At 64.4% G+C, this 20,863-nt stretch overlaps 2 protein-coding genes across 8 annotated transcripts; one reads left to right on the top strand and one right to left on the bottom strand.

Moving 5' to 3' along the window:
* Positions 1-695: 695 nt before the first annotated feature.
* On the bottom strand, positions 696-3,450 carry IZUMO4 (IZUMO family member 4). Of its 2 annotated transcripts, XM_039248149.1 has the most exons (10): positions 3,222-3,450; positions 3,054-3,134; positions 2,887-2,958; positions 2,514-2,540; positions 2,341-2,416; positions 2,128-2,175; positions 2,030-2,044; positions 1,580-1,597; positions 1,312-1,326; positions 696-1,020 (listed from the first exon to the last, which is right to left on the bottom strand). In XM_039248149.1, exons 1-10 carry the CDS (start codon positions 3,433-3,435, stop codon positions 930-932), a joined length of 657 nt encoding a protein of 218 aa, XP_039104080.1. In that variant the 5' UTR covers positions 3,436-3,450; the 3' UTR covers positions 696-929. The 2 variants fall into 2 exon arrangements, with proteins under 2 accessions (XP_039104080.1, XP_039104082.1); XM_039248151.1 differs by lacking the exon at positions 2,514-2,540.
* Positions 3,451-3,709: 259 nt separating this feature from the next.
* Positions 3,710-18,177, top strand: MOB3A (MOB kinase activator 3A). Of its 6 annotated transcripts, XM_039248020.1 has the most exons (6): positions 3,710-3,942; positions 6,698-6,808; positions 7,645-7,736; positions 12,699-13,245; positions 16,273-16,475; positions 17,632-18,177. In XM_039248020.1, the coding sequence occupies exons 4-6, from the start codon at positions 12,825-12,827 to the stop codon at positions 17,659-17,661; spliced, it is 654 nt and encodes a 217-aa protein (XP_039103951.1). In that variant the 5' UTR covers positions 3,710-3,942; positions 6,698-6,808; positions 7,645-7,736; positions 12,699-12,824; the 3' UTR covers positions 17,662-18,177. The 6 variants fall into 6 exon arrangements, with proteins under 6 accessions (XP_039103951.1, XP_039103950.1, XP_039103956.1 ...); XM_039248019.1 differs by lacking the exon at positions 6,698-6,808; XM_039248025.1 differs by lacking the exons at positions 6,698-6,808; positions 7,645-7,736.
* Positions 18,178-20,863: the final 2,686 nt, after the last annotated feature.

Genomic DNA, 20,863 nt, shown 5'->3' with positions numbered 1-20,863 from the left:
GGACAGTTCAGGACCGGTAAGGCTGGGGCAGCAGAGGGAAAGCCAGATCCACTCCGTCCGCTTGAGTCCCAGGCCGGAGAGAGTAGAGCCCGGCACAGATGTGCCCCATGCGGACTCCCGTGCAGGGGACCCCCCCGCCTTCCACCAGCGTCTCTTCCTGATAATCACCCGTCCGAGAGCGCCAGCCACAGGCCAGTAGTCCCTATTCTCAATGGGAAGCAGCAGCGTGTCCCCTATCTGTGCCAGACCCCTTGTGGGTGCCTCTCCTCCCTCATGGGGCCTGGGAAAAGCCAGCGCTTGGGTGGCAGATGCCACATCGACGCGTTGAGGGCCGTGCTGGCCCCGCCACCAAGCAGGGTCCTGGTTGGTTACTGCCTAGCCCCGCTCCCAACACCCATGCCCTCCAACAGGCTCCTGGCCAGTAAGGCCACCGTTCTGCTCGGCCCGCCTCAGCGGGCTCCCCGCCAGGCCTGCCCTGCGGAGCCTTCTGACTCCGATGTGCCCGCCCTCCTGGCGGACTAGGCCCCGAGTCCCCTCCCGCTCTGCCAGGCGTATCGGGCCACTTAGCGGGCCTCTCGTAACTCATGTGGAGTGTTTGCAGAAGGAAAGGACGTGTTGGGGATGCTTCCTGTGCTCCTCCGGCTGAGGGGTGCCTTGCCTGGGGACCCAGCCCCCGTGCCCCGACACGCATGCTCTGTGATGAGAAACGTCAGGGACATTTAATCATTGCATCTGACAGGCCTGCGGCCCCGCCCGGCAGTGATGCAATCTATATACAAAGCCACGTCCCCCTCCCCTGGCCGCAGCCCGGGCTGATGGCAGTGCAGGGACTCGAGGCAGCAGCGAGCCTACTCTGTGGGGTCAGGCTGAGTCCAGCTGAGTCCTGGCTCCACCTCGAGGCCAGGGCCAGTCTGGGAGCGCGGTGGCCATCAGTGCTGCGTCAGGCACTCGGAAGCATCTTCCAGAGTCAAGTTGGCCAGGTGTGGGGGCTCAAGACACGTGAAGGTTGGTGATATCAGACTGTTGGGGAGACACGGGTGCCCTCAGCCCTTCTCTCCCCACTCCGCCTCTCCCTGCCTCAGAGTCTCTGCTGCAGGCCTGGGGCATGACAGGGCTGCAGACTAGGCTCTCACGTTCAACACGGAGGCCTTGTGGCCTGTGCCCACCCCCTAGACAGCACTGGGGTCGCGCCCAGCTCTGCAACGGGCTGCAGAGGGGGTGGGAGGCTGTTGCTAATGGGCCATTGGGTTTTGATCTCTGGCTACGGGGTCCACCCAGGTCCTCACAGCCTCTTTCCCCTGGGCCACTCACAAGGCTGGCGTGGTTCTGTGCATCCAGGAGAGGGGGAGGAAGAGCCGATGTTTATTCGCGAAGTGCTGACTTGGGTGTGGTTGCGGAGGTGACATCTGGCTTGTCCCAGGTGCCGAGTGCCCTGCCGGCTGTGTCTCCCGATCCAGCCCCTGCCCGTCCGCCCCTGACTTGGGAGGCCCCAGGCCACCCCTTTCCTGACTCCCTCACGCTCCCTGACAGAAGCCCAGGCCAGAGTTTTGGAGAGGACAGACAGGGGCGGGGGCCTTACCTTGTATTGGTGCCCTCTCTGAAAGACACGACAGGGTCCCAGTGAGACCCAAGTTTTAGGGCCCGGGCTGTGCCTGTGGCCCCCAGGTCCCTCCACTGGGCACATCCATCACGAGGGGGAGCCCGTCCCAGCTCTGCCCACAACCCTGCCAGCTGCTTGGGGCAGGAGTGGGACAGACTCTATGGAAACCTTTCACCTGGATGTTCTGCGCACGCACACACACGCACACGCACGCACACACACGCGCACGCACACACGCGCACACCCCACCCCACCCCCCGCCGCCCGGTGCCTACTGAGCACGGAGCTGGAGGAAGGGCGTGGGCTGGGGTCCGAGCACTGCAGCAGGCGCCCCCTCCTGTGGCCGCCCTCCGCGTACTCACCCGCGCGGGCTTACGAGCACACCACCTCGGATCAAAGTCACGCTGGGTTTGGGGACAGGGGACTTACTTGTGCCACTTATTTCTACAACAACAGCAGGGTTGGAATCAGGGGGTGTCAGTGTCTGAGGGGAAGGCCCCTCCCCGAGCCCAGCGGCCCTGACTCACATGTACAGGAGGAGGCCCTGCACAGCTCGTTCCCACTGTGCCGATGACCTGTGGGCACACAAGGTGTGGAGACGGGCGCCCCAAATCCAGAACTCGGGGCCTGCCAAGGGGCTACCACCCTGCCCTACCCTGGTGGAGACAGGCCAGGGAGGGGTGGGAAGGGTCCCAGGAGGGCCTCAGACCCATGGGTCACCACCCGAGCCTGAGCCCTACTCGCAGTTGTAGCCGAAGCAGACGACGTGCGAGTCCGTGCAGTTGTTACAGGAGATGGTCTTGTACTGGAAGATGCCTGCAACACAGGAGAGGCGGCCGCGGGCTTCCCCGGCCTCGGCCTCCAGGGCCGCCGCCGCCGCCGTGCCCCACAGTCTGGGCAGAGGCTCACTCACCACAGTGACGCTGACAGTCAATGCGGCCTGTGTGGGGACAAGGGCACTGACCGCACCTATCCCCTGCGCCGACCCACCCTTCTTGCCCTGCCCAAGGCTCACCTAGGGTTAAGCTGGCTCTCAGCCTGGGAGGAGGGTAGCAGCCCTACTCACTCGCACCTCCAGGGACTGGCTCGGGGAGGGGTGCCCACGGGATGGAAGGCTCTTGCCTCAGGGAGCTGCCCCTCTCCCCTCTGTCTGTTGGGAGCTGGGTGCGCTGTGCCAGACACCCGTCATGTCACGCCCGCGTCTGCCACCCTCCGGCCGGGGCTGCAGCTTCGGAGGGACTTCTGAAATACCCCCGCGGCGCTCCCCGCGCCCTTCCTTTGCTCACTTTGGATGATGGCATTCTGGATGAGGTGCACCTGCTCCCGGAAGATGGCTCGCAGCTCGTTAGGGAAGTACCCTGACGGGAGCAGGCAGGAGGGAGGTCAGGCTCCCCGGCGCTGGGCTGAGGGGTGCTGTCGGCGTCCCGCGCGCACGCCGCGGCCGCCCCCTTACCAGGGAAATACATCTTCCCCAGGTACAGCTGATCCATCTTCCGGTACACGGCGTTCGCCACGTGGTCCAGCTTATCCCGGGCTGGAGGCGGGAGCGGGAGGCCGGTGAGCGGCGCGGGCCGGGGTCCGGCCGGGCAGGGGGCGCGCCCTGGCGGGGCCCCGCACTCACTGATCTCCGCGGGGATGGCCAGGTGCAGCTCCTTCATCGTGTCCTGGCTCCAGTCGCTGAGCAGCGAGCCCGACACGGGGATGTCGCCCACCCACCAGGACTTGAGGTTCACGTGATGGCGGTAGAAGGAGAACTTCTCCGAGAAGTTTCCGTGGCAGTGCAGGCAGCCGCGGGCCAGCGCCGCCGTCAGGCCGAGGCACAGCAGCAGGGCCATGGCCCGCCCCGCCCGCCGCCCGCCAACCAACCAACGGCGCCTCCCGCGCCACGCCCCCGGCGCAGGCCCCGCCCGCGCAACGGACAACCGGCCGCGCCGGCCCCGCCCCCGGGCCGCGCCCCACGCCCGCGCGCACGGCCCGTGCGTGCTCCTCCTTCCGGCCCGGCTCTGTCTCGAGGACCCGCTCCGCGCTCCCGGCTCTGCGCCAGCTCCGCCCGTGGGCCTTGAGCCGCTGACCCCGGCCAATGGCGTCACGGCCCGTTTCCGGTTGCCAGGCAACAAGGCGCGCGGCGGCGGGGGCTCCCCACCTTTCGCTCTAGACCTCGCCCCCTACGGCTCCGCTTCCGGGGAGGCCTAGGGCGGTAGCGGAAGTGGGCCTGGCCGGGCGGGGCGGCGGGGGCGGGCCGCGAGCGCCGTTCCTCCCGAGCGGCGGAGGGGCCTGGGCGGAAGACGCTGGGCGCGAGGCCGGAGCGAGCGCCTCCCGGCCGGCGGGGCGTGAGGCCGCAGGTGGGTCCTCCGAAGGGCGGACGCGGGCGGCGGGGAGGCCGGGTCCCTGGGGAGCGGCGAACGCGGGCGGCGGGGAAGCGGGTCTCGCTAGCGGCGGGTGGCAGAGATGATGGGCGTGAACTTTTGCACATTGCACACCCCGCGAGTCCACCTGCACTTTCTGGATGTGAACTTGATTCTGGACACGTGCTCCCCCCCCCCCCCCCCCCCCCCCCCCCCCCCCCCCCTCCCAACTCCGGGCTCAGCGGGGAGTGGTAACAAAGGTCCCAGGCCTGGCCAAGGACCGGGCACTTCAGTCTCCCCTAAGTCCTGAGCCCCATGCTTCCGAGTTGGTACGCTCAGGACTGCTTGCGTCCCTTTGTGTTTGGGGTCGCCTGGCGGGGTCTGTAATCTACAGATTAGGAGTGGGGTGCAGCAAGTGGAAGTGCCCGCCGCCCCCGCCCCCATCCAGGGCGCCCTGCTCGTCCCCTCCCTGCTGGAGGCACTCAGCAGCCCTGCATCGCTCCCGCCTCCCCACACGTGGCTTCCCCTTTCATTCGCCCCTCCAGAGCCCGGCCCCGGTGCCACAGCTGCGGGCCTGTGGCCGTGTGTGGCCGGCGGGCCAAGTATGTTTAGCAACAAAAAAGGCAAAATGCGTCTGCGGTATTTTTTACGTCCGTTAGGAGTTGATGTGGTATTTGGTGTTTGGGGGCTAAATACCATACGGTGTTAATAGCGACTTCACTGGTTTCCTTTCACTTTTTTGCTTTTCAATGAGGCTCCTGGAAAATGTGAAAGTCTGCCTGTGGCACATGTCCCATTTCTGGTGTTTTCTCTGACGTTCTGTCCGCAGGTGTGTATCCAGCTCCTGTTTTACAGGAGCGTCTTCTGTGGCTTTAGGTATTTCCTAAATAGGGTACGTGCTTGAGGATTTAACCAAATGGTTGGTGGATCATGATTGAATCAGGTTTAGTCATTATTTTCAGTCAAGTTGACTTTTTTAGAGCAGCTTTAAGCTCACAGCAGAACTGAGTGGAAGGTGCGGGAAATTCCCACAGACCCCCTTTCCCCAGAAACGCACCGCCACCCGTTACCAACATCCCCACGCAGCACTGACCGTTACCAACCACGCTCCACAGCGGCCACGAGGTCCCTCCCTGTGCGGCGCACCCTGTGGGTCTGACCGATGTCACTGACACCCGCCCACCACCCAGCACCACGGTGCGTCCAGAGCAGCCCCACTGCCCTGAGATTCCAGAGCTCCGCCCATTCACCCTCCCCCACCCGACAGCCACGCCTCCGTGGTCCCACTTTTCCAGAATGTCCTGGAGTTAGAACCACACACCATGTCACCTCCTCAGCCTGGCTTCTGTCACAGAGTGCTGTCTATCTGAGGCTCCTCCGTGTCTCTGGGCGGCCTAACGGCTTTTAACTTGAACCTTTGTAAAGGGGAGATGCTGTTATCATCTTTACTCCTCACATTGCTGAGCGCCGTGTTTGAGTCCCAGGCGCCCCAAGTAACCAGACGGGTAGAGTTCTAGACTTACCTCCCTCCTGTCCCTCTCCCTGTCTCTCCCTTTCCCTGTCTCTCCCTCTGTCTCAGCAGAAGCAAAAGTGTTTATCTTAGTCTCTCAGGGGGCATCTCAGAAATGCCAATCCAGTTCCTGAATCTTACTTTTCTGAGCAGTTTTAAGTCCCTTTGTTTCGTACGTACAAATGCCCCAAAGCCAAGACAGCTCAGTGAGAAGTCAGCCGTTAATCACGTTTCCGGGAGCTCTTCTCCCTTATCCAGCACGTCATCAAATGGGGGGTTAGCAGAAATTCCCCAGGCAGCCGGCTCAGAACTTGGGCTTTTCCTCTGGGAAATTTTAGACATGCCCCAGCCGGAGGGCCGTTCCTGGTTTCCTAGAATTTCGAGGTTCAGATTGCGTAAGCAAAAAAGGGAAATCCAACGTCAGAGACGAGATTCTGGGAAGGAGACAGGCGCCTCTGTGTCTCCTGGGTTCAAAAGAAGACATCTGTGACCAGTCACTCTGTGGGGGCACGCTGGGCACCGTGGGGGCTGAGTGCCATTCCAGGCCCCGCGCGCTCGAGGCCAGAAACACCCCGGTCATCAGGACCACAGAGCTCCAGACATGGCCCACTGTCCCTGGAGACAGAGGGGCCCCGGGTGCAACCTGGCGGAACTGGGAGCTGGGCACGGCTCCCTGGAGAGCGCGCCATCTGGGAGGGACGAGCCGTGTCCCCTTCAGTCCAGGGTCTTTTCGGAGTCAAGTCCACGCCCTGAGCACCCTGACACTGAAAGGAGGCTTGGTCAGCCAGCGGGCGGGGCCTGTCTGTTGGGATGGACGGCGCCTTGCCCTTTCTGACCTACGGGCCTCCGCTCCCTGAAACGGGCCCCTTAAAACCGCAGGCCGAGCCCTAGAAGGAAGAGGCGTGGCTCCTGAGCAGACACAGCCGCCCTGGTCTCTGTCACACTGTGCTTTCTGTCCCCAGGTGACACGGTTTTGTCACAGTGCTTGCGCATCTGACCCTGTGGTGGGGGGGGCGCCAAGTCCACACTGGTCAGAGTGCCCCTGGCACCCCCTTGGAGCCTAGGCCGTGGGCGCCGGAGACCTGGGCTCGGGTCCCTGGCCCGCCTCCTGTGTGCCTCTCAGAGCTCCACGGAGGGCCCTTCCTGCCTCTGGCAGCCCCTGGGGGTCACAGCCCATTCCAGGCGTCCCTCAGCCTGACGCGTCCATGGTCACTTGGCCAACTTCTCCGTGTATTTGTCCAGGTCCCCCTGTTCTCACAGAGGCGCGTGTCAGTGGATTTCGGGCCACTACCTGGCGTGGCTTCATCTTTACATCTGTGAAGACCCCCTTTCCCAGCAAGGTCCCGCCTCCAGGTGCCTGTCGTTAGCACTCGAACATCTGTCTGGGGGGACGCGCTTCCGCCCATAACAGAGGGATGGGATGTGGCTGCTTATGAGGTGGCGAGAATGTTCTAGAATTACTGGGGACGGTTGTACTGCTCTATGATTTTACTGAAACCCATTGAATTGTGCACTCTAAGTTACTCGTGAATTATGTTATAATTGATTAAAAAACAGAAGGATTATCCGGGCGGGAGCATCCAGAGCCCCTTATAGCACCCGGCCTGGAGTGGTGTCTGCACTTCCTGCCTCCCTACAATACAAATTGCAGAACTTCGCCCCGAAAACAAAGACATGAGGGCCGAGTGCCAGCAGAGCCGCACACCTGGGGCCGGGGCAGGGCAGGACGGAGGCGGCCTTCCCGCTCAGGGAGCGCTGGTGACACTGAGAAGACAGCTCTGGGGTGCAGCCGCCGTTGACAGGAGCGATCCTGGACTTCCAGCACCTTCCAGCCAAACCCCCAGCTGCCGGGCCAGGAGCCGGGGTTTGCTGATCTGGAACATACAGGACCGACCTCTGGGCTTGGGGCCCGTCTGTGTGGAGCCCCAGCTCCAGGGCAGGGTCCCCTTAGCGGTGCCTCTCGGCGGCCAGGACAGGGTGTGGGGGTGCCGGAAGGAAGTGGCAGCCGCAGCTCCGGGCCTTCTGGGGGGGGCGGGGGGAGTGTGAGGCGGTTGCTCAGAGGGACTGTGTTTTGTTTGGTTTTCAGAAAAAAAGGAGGGGTGAGGAGGGTGTGGGTCAGGGTGGGGGAGTTTGTCAGCCTATCTTCATAAGTCTAGAAGTTTCTAAGCACCACTACATCTCGTCTGTAGGAAGCACCAGGACAGCCCGCGGAGCCCTTAGCACTGAATCCCCTGCCCCACCCTCCCCTGCACCGCCTGCGGAGCTGTTCCGGGAAGAGCCGGTAATGGGACCAGGGACCAGGGTTGGGGGGGCTTCCTGGGCTCCTGTGGTCACTCAGGGCAAAGGCACGTTCTGGGGGCTGGCACCCCTCGGCCAGGCAGAGGGGGGGGCGCATGTGTCTCTCATAGAAAGCTGTGTGCTGTTGAGGGGGATTCTACCATCAAGGAAGTTTTTTAGGAAATGACTGCTTCCACTTACAAATCCTCCCACTTCCCGAGAAGAGACGGAAAGCAGGCAGGAGCCTTGTCAGCCCCCCAGCGCCCTGTGGTGCCCTGGAGGCCGCGTCCCCGTTTCCCACGGCCTGCTTCTGTCCTGTCTCCAGCCCCCAGCCATCCCCCGGAGGCCCCAGCAGGGCGCTGGCTGGCTGGGTCTCTCTGGCCCCGGGGTTGCCGCCCGGGAGCAGCTCAGCCGTGGGTGAGGAAGGAGCCAGGGACTCAGGCGACACCAGGAGGGGCGGACGGGGAAGTAACTCACCCCCACTCTGTCTTGTTGAGCGGAAGGCAGTTTGCAGGTTGCAGACAGACCACGAACAGGGAAGCATCTAAGCCGCACCGTCAGGAGGAGCAGAAGGTGGCTCGCTTCTCCAGCTGGCCGGCCGGGGATTTCTGTCCCTTGACCCGCACCCAGAGTGGCCCGGGAGCGGCCAGGTTTGCAAAGTGACCCCACCCCCACCCCCCCCGCCAGCAGGCACGCAGGCTGCTTGGGCATTACCCGCGTAGGTGGGGAGCGGTCCACGCAGGCGGGTCCAGCACACACCCACATAGGGGCACGTGGCCAGCCTGGCAGGGGGCGGGCCGGCTGGGGCCTGTGGCTGCACCCTGTTCCCACCAGCCAGGCCCACCCACCAGGAAGGTCAGCTGCCCCGGCCACACCGGTTCTGTGCGAGCTTCACAGGGCTGCAGCGGGGGACCGGGACGGCCCGGAGGGTGGCTGGGACTGGCTCTGGGTGAGATTGGGGGGAGCCCGAATAACGGAGAGGGGGCTCGCTGGGGCTGACGTGGCCGGGTAGCAAGGGTGGTGGCTTCACCCGCGGCCCAGGGTTCGAGCTCTGGCTTCTCCCAGCTGCCAGAACGGAAACTCCAGCTTAACTAGTCATTAACCAAGTAACCGAGTCATGGGCTTCTAATCCGGGGTCTCACCCGTGGTGACTCGGCCCCCAGGGACCCCGGGTGGTGTCTGGAGACACCTGTGATTGTCACGACTCGGGGGGCAGGGATGCCACCCCCGCAGTGCGGGGGGAGACCTGGTGTAGGGGGAGACCTGGTAGACCGTGTCGGTGCCGTGCTGCCTGTGGGCGACCGTAAAGCCGAGTCCACCGAGGTGGCGGCCAGAGCCCGGGGCCAGCTCTGGGGGAAGGAGTGGCCACACTTCTCTCCATTGATGCGCCGTGTCCTTGTCAGAGCGCGGCCGCCTCCAGCCGCCTGCCGGGGTCCTCACGGCACCTCTCTCTGACCAGTCCCTGCACCGTCTACTCTCTGTGCCTCTAGCGGCTCCAGGCCCCCGTGAACAGGGGTCACAAGCCACACCGGCCTCCCGCGAGCCCAGAGAGAGACTTCAGTTGTTTAGGGCCCAGGAGAGGGGTCTTCTCTGCCTCCCCACCATTTCAGTAACAGCTTTCCCGGATAAAATCCGCGTGCCTTACGCCCCGCTCATCGACAGTGCCCAGCCCTGTGTCTTCAGTTCACAGGGTTGTGCAGTGACGTCCTCTGGTTCCAGAACATTCGATCACCCCAGAGGAAACCAGTTCCCATCAACCATCACCCCCCCACCTCTCCCCCCGCCCCCACGAGCCCCTTCCTGTCCGTGGATGGGCCTGTTCTGGACGCGTCACGCACGCGGACTCACACCCCTTGTGGCCTCTCGTGTCTGGTTCCCTCCCTGAGCGTCGTGTGTTCGGGGTCCGTCCGCGGGGCGGCGGGTGTGGGCGCCTCACTCCTGCTCACGGCCGAGGGCCGTGCGCGTGCGCGGTGGACTCGTTTATCTGTGGGCAAGCGCGGTGTGTGCACTTGCTCATGTGGTCACCTGTTGATGGACGTTTGGGTTGTTTTCACCCTTTGGTGACTATGAATTGTGCTGCCGCGAATACACATGTATGTTTCGTGTGCGCGGGTGTCGTCGCCTCTCTTGCGTGTGGACCTGGGAGCATCACTAGGCCACGTGGTAACCGCGTCACTGCTGCGCTGTGTCCGCGGCGTTGCCCCTTGTTACCTGGGCACCGGCCGAGCCCGAGGGTTCTGGCCTGCACGTCCTCACTGGCGCTGGTGACGGGCTTTGTGGCGACGGCTGTTCTCGGGGAGCGCTGGTTTCTGCGTGTCCCCCCCCCCCGCCCTCGGTCGGCTCTTCCACCCCTGATGCTCACCTTCTGTGCTTTGCACGGTTCCTGCTGCCTTGAGCGGATTTTCCGACCCCCGCGCTGCTCAGGGGGGCCCAGTAGGGTGGTCGGGCTTCACCTGTCCGCGCAGAGCAGGGGTGGGGCCTCGCCAGCCAGCGAACCCGCCCACAGGAAGGGCCCCGGCCCACGGGTGGCCAGGCCCGGCTGACGCAGTGACGTCACCGGCGAGTCGCTGAGCCCAGGCTCATCGGGACGCTCGGCCGGGCCTGTCACTGGTGGCTCCTGCGTTTCCTGGGGCCACAGCAGCAAGTGACTGCAGATCCCGTGGCTCAAAGCAACACCTCTCTGTCCCCTCGTGGTTCTGGAGGTCCCGAGTTCCAGGTGGAGTGGGCAGGCCTGGGCTCAGAAGTCCTGACACCGGGCGTGGGCGGGGCCGGCCGGTTCCCCCGGGGCTCCCAGGGGCACCCCCGCCTCAGGGGCCTTGACAAGGTCCTGTCTGCCACGTGACAGGTTCCGGGTCAGAACCAGGGTGCGGAGGTTTTTGGAGGCCGTGATCGTGGCCACCACGTCCTTCCCCCGCTCACCAGGGCAGGGAGCCTGCTTCACGCTCTCCCACATCGGGTGCCGCCCGAGCCCCGTGGGCAGGCCCTGGGGACACACGAAGACAAGGCTGATGCTGGCCAGAGTGGGCGCCGTGGGCAGGCAGGTCGCTCTGTCTCTGCTGCTGCCTCCCATTTGGCCCCTGTGACCCCAGAAGGACCAGCTCTCGAAGCTGTGCTTGGGTGCCAGCGCCCTTCGGCTCCAGGCAGTCCCTCTTCAAATTCTCGTGGCCAAGTCCACGCTGCTCGAACGGCTCAGCCAGGGCTCCGCGGCACGGCGGCAGCGGGCACAGCCGGCCCGGTTCTGGCGAGGCAGGTGTGCAGGCTGCACGCGGCCCCAGAAATGCAATCGCCGGCTCTAGGGGCGCCTTCTCAGAGCCCAGGGGCCCGGGAGTCCCCTTCCTTCCGCGTCCCGGCAACAGAGGGCCACAGGACGTGGTGGAGCCGTGGCTGAGCCCTGGAGCCCAGGTGCCCCCATTGCCAGCCTCTCGTCTGGGCCACCCTGCCTGCATCTCGGGCCGCTGTGTGCACTCACCCGGGCTCTCCAACATCTGGGGACCCCTGCACCCCGACAGGTAGCACCTGTGATGCAAGTTCCCTGCCGGGCCGCCTTGCAGCCTGGTGGGGGGGGAGTGGGGTTCCTGCAGAAGGGGGAGTGATGAGGGAAGCAGAGGTCAGAGCTGTGCGGCGCCCCTGGAGGTCGGGAAAGGCAGGAGCTCCCAGGAGGGCCGTTTCAGACCTGGAGCCTCTAGAACTTTCTGAGATCACGGTTGGGCTGTCAGGAGCCTTAAGTCTGTGGTACTTTGCTACAGCCACGTGCTGGGCCTCCAGGGGCAGCTGCTAGACAGCAAATCGGACAGAGTCAGGAAGGAGCCGCCACAGTGCCAGTAAAGGAGACGCCGGTGGGCGTTCACAGCCGAGTTGTGCATGGTTACTTGCTGTAGGCGGCGCCGGGTAAGAGGAAGCAGATGAGTGGGTAGGGGCGCCACGGGACAGTGCCTGGCACTTCCCCGGCTCCCCCACCCCCTCTCCCTGCACTTCCCCTTCTGTACCTTCTGCCTGGTGAACTCCCAAGGCGCCTGCCCTGCCCGCCCCTCTGGCGCCCAGCCTCCCCCATCCCAGCCCGGCCTGTGCTCCAGGGACAGTGTGGGGTGACGGGCAGCGCCAGGCACAGCGTGGTGACTCTGTTCCAAGTGTGCCCTGGCCTCACAATGCCTGACTGCGCCCTCTCCTGCTCCCTGACACGGGGCTTGTACTGTCCCAGGTAACAGAGGACACGGAGCAGAGCGAGGCAGGGGAGGAGCACGGGGGAGACAGGGCTCTCACCGCCCTGGCCTTGGCCTCGTCCCCAGACACCAATGGGCATCCATCCTGGTCCCAGCTTGGACAGACAGGACCCAGACGGGCTCATCCAGGCCTCTTAGCTGCGCCCTGCGGTGGAGTGCGTCCCCCAGAACTCCTGTCTGCCCGTTGGGAACGTGGTTTCTGCACGTGTCCTCAGGGTAGTGAGGTCCGTTCCCGGCTCTCTCACGGCCCTGGCGGTGCCGGCCATCCTCGGCGCGCCCCTTGGCCTTCGTCCTCATGGGGCCTTCTCCCCATGTGTCTGCATCCCCTTCTGTGAGGACAGCGGTCATCGGACTAGGGACACCTCGATAATCCAGGCGGAGTGTGTTCCGAGATACTTAACTGCCTCCGCAAAGCTCCTTTTTCCAAATAAAGTCCCGTCTGCAGGTCCCAGGGATGGAGACCTCCCTTCCCGGAGGCCACCACTGGCCGGCTGCGGGCGCCCTGGGGCGCTCTGCAGATTCGCACACGCCCCCTCCTGCCGTAGGACGGGGACTCCGCCAGCTCTGGCTCCTCAGGGGCTTTGCCTCAGTGCCTTCTGCCGACGGGGTGGACCGTTTTGTCCACTGGCGCCCTCTCGGCGAGACTGAAAACCACGAGTCCTGGGGACCTCCCCATCTGGCCCCGTGCTTCCTTCCAGAAGAGAGTTCCAGAAACAGGTAACCCTCCTCCTCTTTCTGTATTCCAGGTCTCCAGGGAGGCCGGGGACACTGAGTCTCCCATCCCCTCGGCTGGCGGCTGACAGCGGCGTCCTGCCCGGGGCCCCTCTGCAGAGGCAGCGCCAGGGAGCGTGCGGACCAGGCGGGGGGCCGCCATGTCCAACCCCTTCCTGAAGCAAGTGTTCAACAAGGACAAGACCTTCCGCCCCAAGCGCAAGTTCCAGCCGGGCACCCAGCGGTTCGAGCTGCACAAGAAGGCGCAGGCGTCGCTGAACGCGGGGCTGGACCTGAAGCTGGCCGTGCAGCTGCCCCCCGGCGAGGAGCTCAGCGACTGGGTGGCCGTGCACGTGGTGGACTTCTTCAACCGCGTCAACCTCATCTACGGCACCATCGGTGACGAGTGCACGGAGCAGTCCTGCCCGGTCATGTCCGGCGGCCCCAAGTACGAGTACCGCTGGCAGGACGAACACCAGTTCCGCAAGCCCACGGCGCTGTCGGCCCCCCGCTACATGGACCTGCTCATGGACTGGATCGAAGTGCAGATCAACAACGAGGAGCTCTTCCCCAGCCACGTCGGTGAGTCGGGGCGGCCGGGCGGGGTCCATTCGGACAGTCGGCCCGCGTAAAGCGTGCGGTTCAGGGCGTTTAGTAGTATGTTTGCAGACTTGTGCAAACGCCACGTCTGGTTCCAGAATGTTCCACCACCCCTGAAAGAAGCCCTAGCACCCCAGCACTTCTCCCCCAGCCCCCCGCACCCACGAGCCCCCTCCCGTCTGTGGAGGATCCTGTTCTGGATGTTTCACGCACGTGGACTCACACTCCGCGTGGCCTCTCGTGTCTGGTTCCCTCCCCGAGCATCATGTGTTCAGGGTCCGTCCGTGGGGTGGTGGGGGTGGGCGCCTCGCTCCTGCTCGTGGCCGGGGGACGTGCGCGTGCGCGGTGGGTATGCTGGTGCTTAAAGTTAAGAACCCTGAGATGGGGAAGGATTCTCGATCGTCCTGCTGAGCCCTGAGCGTCGTTGTGGGCCCTTGTGAGAGGGAGGCAGAGTGCGATCGACACGAGAGACGGCACGGCAGGGAAGGGGCCGTGCGCTTCCTGAGGCAGCAAGGACACGGACCGACCCTGGAGCCTCCGGAGGGAATGGTGCCTGCAGCACCTTGACTGACGTCACCCCAGTGACAGATTCAGCGCTGTGGCTTCTGATGACGGATGCAGCAAGTAGTTAAGCCGCCAAGCTGGTGGCAATTTGTTACAGTGACACCAGGAGGCTCCCCTGGACGCAGCTTCAGCTGTCCCTGCCAGGGCTGACACCGTGTCCCCGAGCAGCTGCTGGGCAGACAGGACTCAGGCCCGGCTCTGGGCTGCCGGCGGCTCTGCTCCCGCTTCACCCCCCTCCCCCCTCCCCATGCTCCCCCCCCCGCTCCCCCCCCCCGGCCCGGGGGCCCTCGCTCACTGCGTGTGTGCTCCCTCTGTCGCTGTGGCCACCAGCAGGGACCCCGGCACGTCCCACCCGCTCCTTGGGGGGCAGCACCCTAGAGCTTGAGGCCCCGAGCCCACCGCTCACCCGCAGAAGGGGGCTCCTTACAGAAGAGGGCACCATCGAGAGGCAGAGAAGTCACTTGGCAGGTGCCACGCGGCCGTCCAGAGCCACCCTGAGGCCTCGCGTGGCGCTTGTCCTTCAGGCTCTGGGCGCCCCAGGCCCGTCCCACGCGGCCACGTTGGGTGGGGAGCCGGCCTGGCCTGGGCCACAGCCTCTAGCCCTGCCCCCTGTGGCCAGCGCCACCCCACAGCTTGCCGGCCCGGCCAGGCAGGCGGACGGAAGTGCTTGACGCGGGGAGCGGTGCCGGTGCGCCCTGCCCCTCGGCGCCGGGTCCGTGGCTGAGCAAAGGAAGACGGCGTCCACGCTTCACCCTGGCCCCGCGCTGGTTCCGCCTGTGCTTAGTGTTGGGCCAGGGGCCGCGCGCCTTCCCTCGTAGGGCCCGGCTCTCACTCCCCCGCGTCGCTGGCCCCACGCTGTGTGCCTTGCGCACTCGCGTCTGCGCTGGAGGCCCGAAGCCACCGTAGGCAGTTCATCAGCAGCTGGGTGGCCTGTGTCCCGGTGTGACTTTATTTATAAAAGCAGACGGGGCCAGCTGTGCGCCCCGCAGGAGAGTAGCCTCAGGAGCAGGCGCGGCAAAGTTCTGGAAGATTCCGTTTCAGGCCCATCCAGACCAGCCCACTTTAAACTGCCTCCTCGCCCAGGAGCGCCCTCGTGGCTCCCGCTCTAGGAGAGGCGCCGCGGTGGCAGGGCCAGCCTGGCGCCCGGGCCCCGCGGGGGGGCAGTGCCGAGGCAGGCGCCCCGGGGCCCCTTTCTCGGTTTGCTGCGGGCCTGGTGCTCCTCCTGAGCTTCTACCCTCTTTCCACTTTGGGGGGGCCCCCAGCGCGTGGGGATTGCCAGCCTTCAGGGGACTGTCCCACCACGTGGCCTCCAGGGCCCTTCACAGTTAGCATCTGCTCCTCAGGGACCCACGGACCACCGTTCGGCTCCGTGTCCAGAGGCGGGCGGTGGGGAACGCGCACACATCTCAGGGACGCTGAACAAACGCCGCACAGAGTTAGCGCCCAGGAGCCGGGGCGCCTGCTCCCCACACTCCGGCGCTTAGCGACCACTGAACACCAGCACCATTGTCCCCCTGCCCCGAGAGGCCACCTGGGCCCAGGTACAGTGGCACCCGCGTGGCACCCGCGACGCGCAGGCTCAGGCCGGACCTCACGGCCCGCTCGCCTGTGAGGGCCTTTCCTCTCCCACGCGCCCCAGCTGCAGGCTTCGGGCGTCCCCCGGCAGAGGGCAGCCCCGTGGGCTCCGCCGCCTGGGGGGCCGGCCCGCTGTCCCTGCGCTCACGGCCCTGAGAGCTTTCCTCTGCACCCGCGCCCCGCGCGCCGCCGTGTCCTCTGGGAACGTGCGCGCGGCACACCATGGCTTCCCCTCAGTGGCGGCGTCTCTGCGTCCTCTCCCCGGGCGGCTAGCGCCTCACGTCGGGGACCCACCCGCTCGTGCTGGCAGCGCCCCGCCCGTGCCGTCGGAGAGAGACGGGAACGGGTGGGGGTGGAGAGCAGCGCGCGGGGGCGCCTGACGCTCCACACCGCGTCCCAGAGGGACCGGCCCCGGGACTCCCTGGAACCGCTTTCACCACAGTTCAGAAACTCGAGGGCGCCCGGGGGCCTCAGTCATTGAGCGTCCACCTCTTGATCTCAGCTTAGGTCATGATCTCAGGGTTCACGAGTTCGAGCCCCAGCTCGGGGTCTGTGCTGACAGCGCGGAGCCTCTCTCGCCCCTTCCCTGTGAGCATGCTCTTTTTCTCACAATGAGGAAGTAAACGTTTTTTTTTAAAAACCACGAAAAACAAAGGAGCAAGGAAGTGTCGGTCAGTGACGTTCAAACGAGACGACGTGGTGAAGACGACTGGCGGGGGCGGGGCGTAGGAAGGAGGGAGCCTGGCGGGGAGTCTGCTAAGAAGCAGCAGCCTCGTGGGAAACCCAGGCGAAGCCCACGGACTGGACCTGACGTGGGGGTCGGCAGGGGAGGGGGAGGCCCCGCCCCTGAGCGTGTCGCCCCGCCCGCAGGCACGCCGTTCCCCAGGAACTTCCTGCAGGTGGTGAAGAAGATCCTGTCCCGGCTCTTCCGCGTGTTTGTGCACGTCTACATCCACCACTTCGACCGCATCGCGCAGATGGGCTCCGAGGCGCACGTCAACACCTGCTACAAGCACTTCTACTACTTCGTCAAGGAGTTCGGCCTCATCGACACCAAGGAGCTGGAGCCGCTGGTGAGCAGGGCAGGCCCCCACTGGGAGCGGCGGGCGGGGGACGCTGGGGTCCCAGACCCCCGGCGTGGCGGGCGGCCCCAGCTGTGAAGTCAGCAGAGGGGGGCGGAGGGGCGTCCTTCGGGTCTGGGCCCAAATTTGTGACTCGGTGACGCTGGAATAGAGTGGGCCGTTTGGATTCCCGCCAGGCGCAGGGGACCCGCCGCTGGGCTTGTTTTTGGCTCCTGTCGCTCCCCGTCGCCCGCTGGGAGGCTCGGGAGGCCACCCCACAAACGCCAGTGGCCTGTGACCAGGCCCTCGTCCTCACAGCCTGGCTGGAGACCAAGCAATGAATTTTTTTTTTCCTTTTTTCTTTAGTGTTTATTTCTTTTGAGAGATGGAGTGGGGGAGGGGCAGAGAGAGAGAGAGAGTCCCAAGCAAGCTCTGTGCACGGAGCCCGGTGTGGGGCTCGAGTTCACGACTGTGAGATCATGACCTGAGTTGAAATCAAGAGTTGGGCGGGCGCTCAATCAAGTGAGCCACGCAGGCACCTCGGGGTTTTGTTGTTTTAACTTTGTGTCTTGATTCCCTCGTCATTCGTCCCGTGTCGACGCTTGGAGTTCTCGCTGGGGCCCGCGGGACGTCGCAGGCTGCACCGTGCAGGAAGCGGCTGGTGCTGACCCCTCGCTGTCCCCGCACGCCGAGGCTCTCGCCGTCTCCTAGGACGTGGCAGGGGGTCTTCAGGCCTTGCTTTTTTGCATTTGTCACTCGTCTGTTGGGACAGGTTCCCAGCACTGCCATTGCCGGGTCTGAAGTTTGTATCAGGGTGTTCCTCGTCATTTCCAGGCTGCTTTCCGGAAGTTTTCTTCCAGTGGGCAAGCCACCGTAGCAGCACAAACCAGTAAAGTGGCCCTGGGCTGACCGCCTGGTTTTGTGAATAAAGTTTTATTGGCACGCAGGCACTTAGTTCTTTACACGCTGCTGCGGCCGCTCTCCCTCGACCCCACTGTGTCTCTGGCCCTGCAGAGAAATGGCTTCCCGCCCCGTTATCTGTCCCGTTGTTTGTAAGGTTTGGCATTAAATGAAGCCTGCGGGTCCCTTGAGACGGATCTGCTGCTTCTTCATTAGGGTGTGGTTTCCATCCCTCTTGTCAACCTGACATCCCGCTTGTGCTTAACAGAAAGAAATGACTGCGCGGATGTGCCACTGAGCGCCGCTCAGCCCCGCGGCCACCGAGGCAGTGCCCAGGAGACAGAGGGCCACGTCTCCGGAACATGTGCCCGTGCTTTCTAGAAAGCCCAGCAAGTGATCAAGCTCCGTGCTGTCTGGCTGCGCTGAGTGCCGGGGTCCAGTCCTCCCCAGTCCAGATGCAGCAGCCGTGGGTCTGCACACGGCCACCCTGAGCCGTCTCCTCGGCCGGCATTGAACTTGGTCTCCATGGTTGTATGTGCTGAGCACCTGGGAAAACCCACTGTGTTTGTAAACCACTGGCGTCTGCCCTGTGGGACAGCGCAGACCTGGGCCCCATGGGCAGCCAGCGCCTGGGGGCCCCGCATCTGCTTCACAGCAGGTACGACAGGGACCCCGCATCTGCCTCCCAGCCTCCCCGGGCCCTTTGAGGATCATGAACGATACGATTTTGCTTTTCCTGTGAGTGAGTCCGCCCCACCTTTAGAAAATCCCCCTCGCCCGTCTGAACAGCAGGCTGAGTCAGGGAGCTCCCGCGGCCTTGGCCAGGGCCCCAGCAGGGGCTGCACTGAGATGACCACGGGGAGCCCCATTCTGCCCCGAGCTCCCGCCTCCCTGCACCCCCTCCCCACCCGCCCACACAGCCTCCGTGGCCTCTTGCTGTGGCTGCCCTTCCAGCGTGGACCACACCGACTCTGAGTACCTCCAGGTGTCTCGGATGCTCGTGGACGTGAGGGGCGCCGTCACCCGACACCAAACAAGTGCAGTTAACGTGAGCTCTGGCTCCGGTCCTTCCAGAAGCCTCCGGGGCCCAGCTCCAGGGGGCCTGGCAAGACCGCCTCCCGGGGCCAGGAAACCGTCTGATCGAATGTAGCCCCTTCAGATGCAAGACCACAGCCAGACCCAGAACCACTGTGCGCCCCAGGCTTCCCAGCTGCTCCCGCCGCGCGGCCAGGCGGGGACGGTGACAGGGACCGTCCGCACCCTCCCGCCCACGGGTGTTCCCACCCGGGCAGCAGAATAAATTGTGCCATTTTTGTACCCGTGGCTGCCGGTGGTCCTTTCCGTTTTCCTGGCAGGAGACTGTCCTCGTCCCCAGGGGCGAGGGAGCCGGGATGTCCCGGGGGCCAGTGGCCCGCCAGAGTGCCCCAAGGAGGTAAACAGACACACAGCCTTGTGAGATTAGGGTTTCATGGGGTGGGGGTGGGTAGGATGGTCAGGATGGAAGTCTCTGGAAAGCAGCCTGAGACCCCGTGGGGAAGGCACGTGCTCTTTCCCTCGCTTCTCTCTTGTCAGTTGTCGCCAGTGCTCAGGCCCGATTTCAGCTCTGCCCCTGTGTTGTGTGCAAGGAGCTGGGAAGCGCTGAGCCCCGGGCGGGGTGACGGGCAAACGCGAGGGTTCTCGAGGCGGCTGCCAGCTCCGGGCGGACACCTGAGCCGCTCGCGCCCACCGCTCCTTCTGTGCGAGAAACGGCGTCCCTCTCAAACGCGCGTGCCGCGGGTTCGGGGCCCCCAGGCCTGGGTCTCGGCAAGCGGCGGCAGGTGAAGGGGCTGTGGGCAGGGCAGGCTTCTCGCCCCTAGAGGGCGCTGTCTCCGTGGGAACGAGCGGCGCGGCTTCTCCGGAATCTCTCCTGAAGGACTCCCTCTCCTTGCCGGTTGGCTTTGCAAATGCACCACAGCAGTTTCCAGAACGAGCTAAGAATGTGGGAGTTGTTAGCGTTTGTAATCAGCTCCAAAGACGTCCGCATCCCGGTCCCAGCACCGGGCACCTGTCGCCTCATGGCAGAGGGCGCCTTGTCAAGGTCCCTGAGGTGGGGGTGACCCTGGGGTCCTGGGGGACCAGTCCCGCCCACACCTGGGTGTAAAGACTTCCGAGCCCAGAACCAGCATGTGTGTGGGGTTTTTTTTTTTTTTTTCATGTTTTATTTATTTGAGAGACAGAGGAGAGACAGCGCAAGCAAGGGAGGGTCAGAGAGAGTGAGGGAGACACAGAATCTGAAACAGGCTCCAGGCTCTGAGCTGTCAGCACAGAGCCCGACGCGGGGCTCGAACCCACGAACCCGTGAGATCATGACCTGAGCTGAAGTCGGATGCTTAACCGACTGAGCCACCCAGGCGCCCCGGGTGTGGTTTTAAGCCGTGAAATCTGTGGTCACAGCCCCAGGGAGTCTGACGCCTGTTAGAAAGGCGTGTTTCGCACACAGAGCACCCAGGGACACCCCCCCCCCCCACCCTAAGCTGCCGGGAACGCAGGGACCAGAGGCCTGATGGGGCGGCTGGTCCACCTCAGAACCCGGGACCTGCCCGGCCGGGAGAGGTGATGGGGGACAGTGTCGATGTGGGAAACCTGGTCGGGGGTAGGAGGGGACGGCGGTGCTGCTTGGACGCGACCGCTGGCCGAGCTGCCTCCAGGCCAGCAGGGCCTCCCCCGAGGGCGGCGGGCATCTACCTCCTTCCCATGCACACGACGCAGGAGGCCGCCTCCAGTGTTCGAGAAGGAACGTTCTGGTAATTCAGGAACTGCTGGTTGAGGCCACTCAGAAGATCAGGAGCCCCGGTTACTGGAAGTCACCCCGGGGCGGGCTTTGTCTCCCAGACGCCCTCCTCCGTCAGCAGCCGTTGCCAGACGCGTCCCCAGCCCGGTGCTTCTCGGTGGTTCCTGGGGCGGAAGCAAGTCCAGGTGGGGATGGTCTGGATCCCGTCTTCGTCAAAACCGACCGCCAAGTCCTGGACTGCGATGCTGGTTCTGGGCCTGAGCACCAAGTGGAGCGGTGGCGTGGGGGCCACGGAGCGGGCCCGGCAGCGCGGACAAGCCCAGACACGCGCCGTGCACGTGCCCCATCCGTTAACTGATGCCTCCCGGTTGCTGCCGTGACTTTGGGACAGTAAACTCTCTACCCAGATCTTTATAAATGCCCCACAGTGGATACGGGCAAAACGGCAGGATTGGTGTCTGTGTCAGAGAGCACTCTGCGGGGGACAGTTTGATGAGTTGTGTAGTACCCCGAAGAAGGGGGTGCCAGTTCATACCTCCATCTACACGGGTTCGGGCCCCCCACCTCCTTATACCTCCCAACACTGGCTGTCAGGCCACGTGTCAGCACCAATTTAATCGGAAAACATTCTCATTGCATGTTGACCATTTACGTTGCCAGTTTATATCCTTTGTCCATTTGTCCATTGGGAAGTGGTCTTATTGGTTTATAAAAATTCTTTACATATTGG

This window comes from Hyaena hyaena, unplaced genomic scaffold, assembly GCF_003009895.1.
Source record: "Hyaena hyaena isolate Hyena2069 unplaced genomic scaffold, ASM300989v1 scaffold_302, whole genome shotgun sequence".
NCBI classification, from domain to species: domain Eukaryota; kingdom Metazoa; phylum Chordata; class Mammalia; order Carnivora; family Hyaenidae; genus Hyaena; species Hyaena hyaena.
Note: the sequence above shows the minus strand (reverse complement) of the source record. Positions and strands in the feature narration are given on the sequence as shown.

What these genes read in the sequence shown, in the direction of transcription:
- MOB3A (XM_039248025.1), top strand. Translation starts at nt 12,825, where the DNA reads ATGTCCAACCCCTTCCTGAAGCAAGTGTTCAACAAGGACAAGACCTTC. An exon ending in GCTCTTCCCCAGCCACGTCG is followed by an intron (nt 13,246 to 16,272) that starts GTGAGTCGGGGC and finishes CCCCGCCCGCAG; the next exon opens with GCACGCCGTTCCCCAGGAAC. An exon ending in CCAAGGAGCTGGAGCCGCTG is followed by an intron (nt 16,476 to 17,631) that starts GTGAGCAGGGCA and finishes TGTGCTTAACAG; the next exon opens with AAAGAAATGACTGCGCGGAT.
- IZUMO4 (XM_039248149.1), bottom strand. Translation starts at nt 3,435, where the DNA reads ATGGCCCTGCTGCTGTGCCTCGGCCTGACGGCGGCGCTGGCCCGCGGC. An exon ending in GGGGAAGATGTATTTCCCTG is followed by an intron (nt 2,959 to 3,053) that starts GTAAGGGGGCGG and finishes TGCTCCCGTCAG; the next exon opens with GGTACTTCCCTAACGAGCTG. An exon ending in CCAGAATGCCATCATCCAAA is followed by an intron (nt 2,541 to 2,886) that starts GTGAGCAAAGGA and finishes GTCCCCACACAG; the next exon opens with GCCGCATTGACTGTCAGCGT.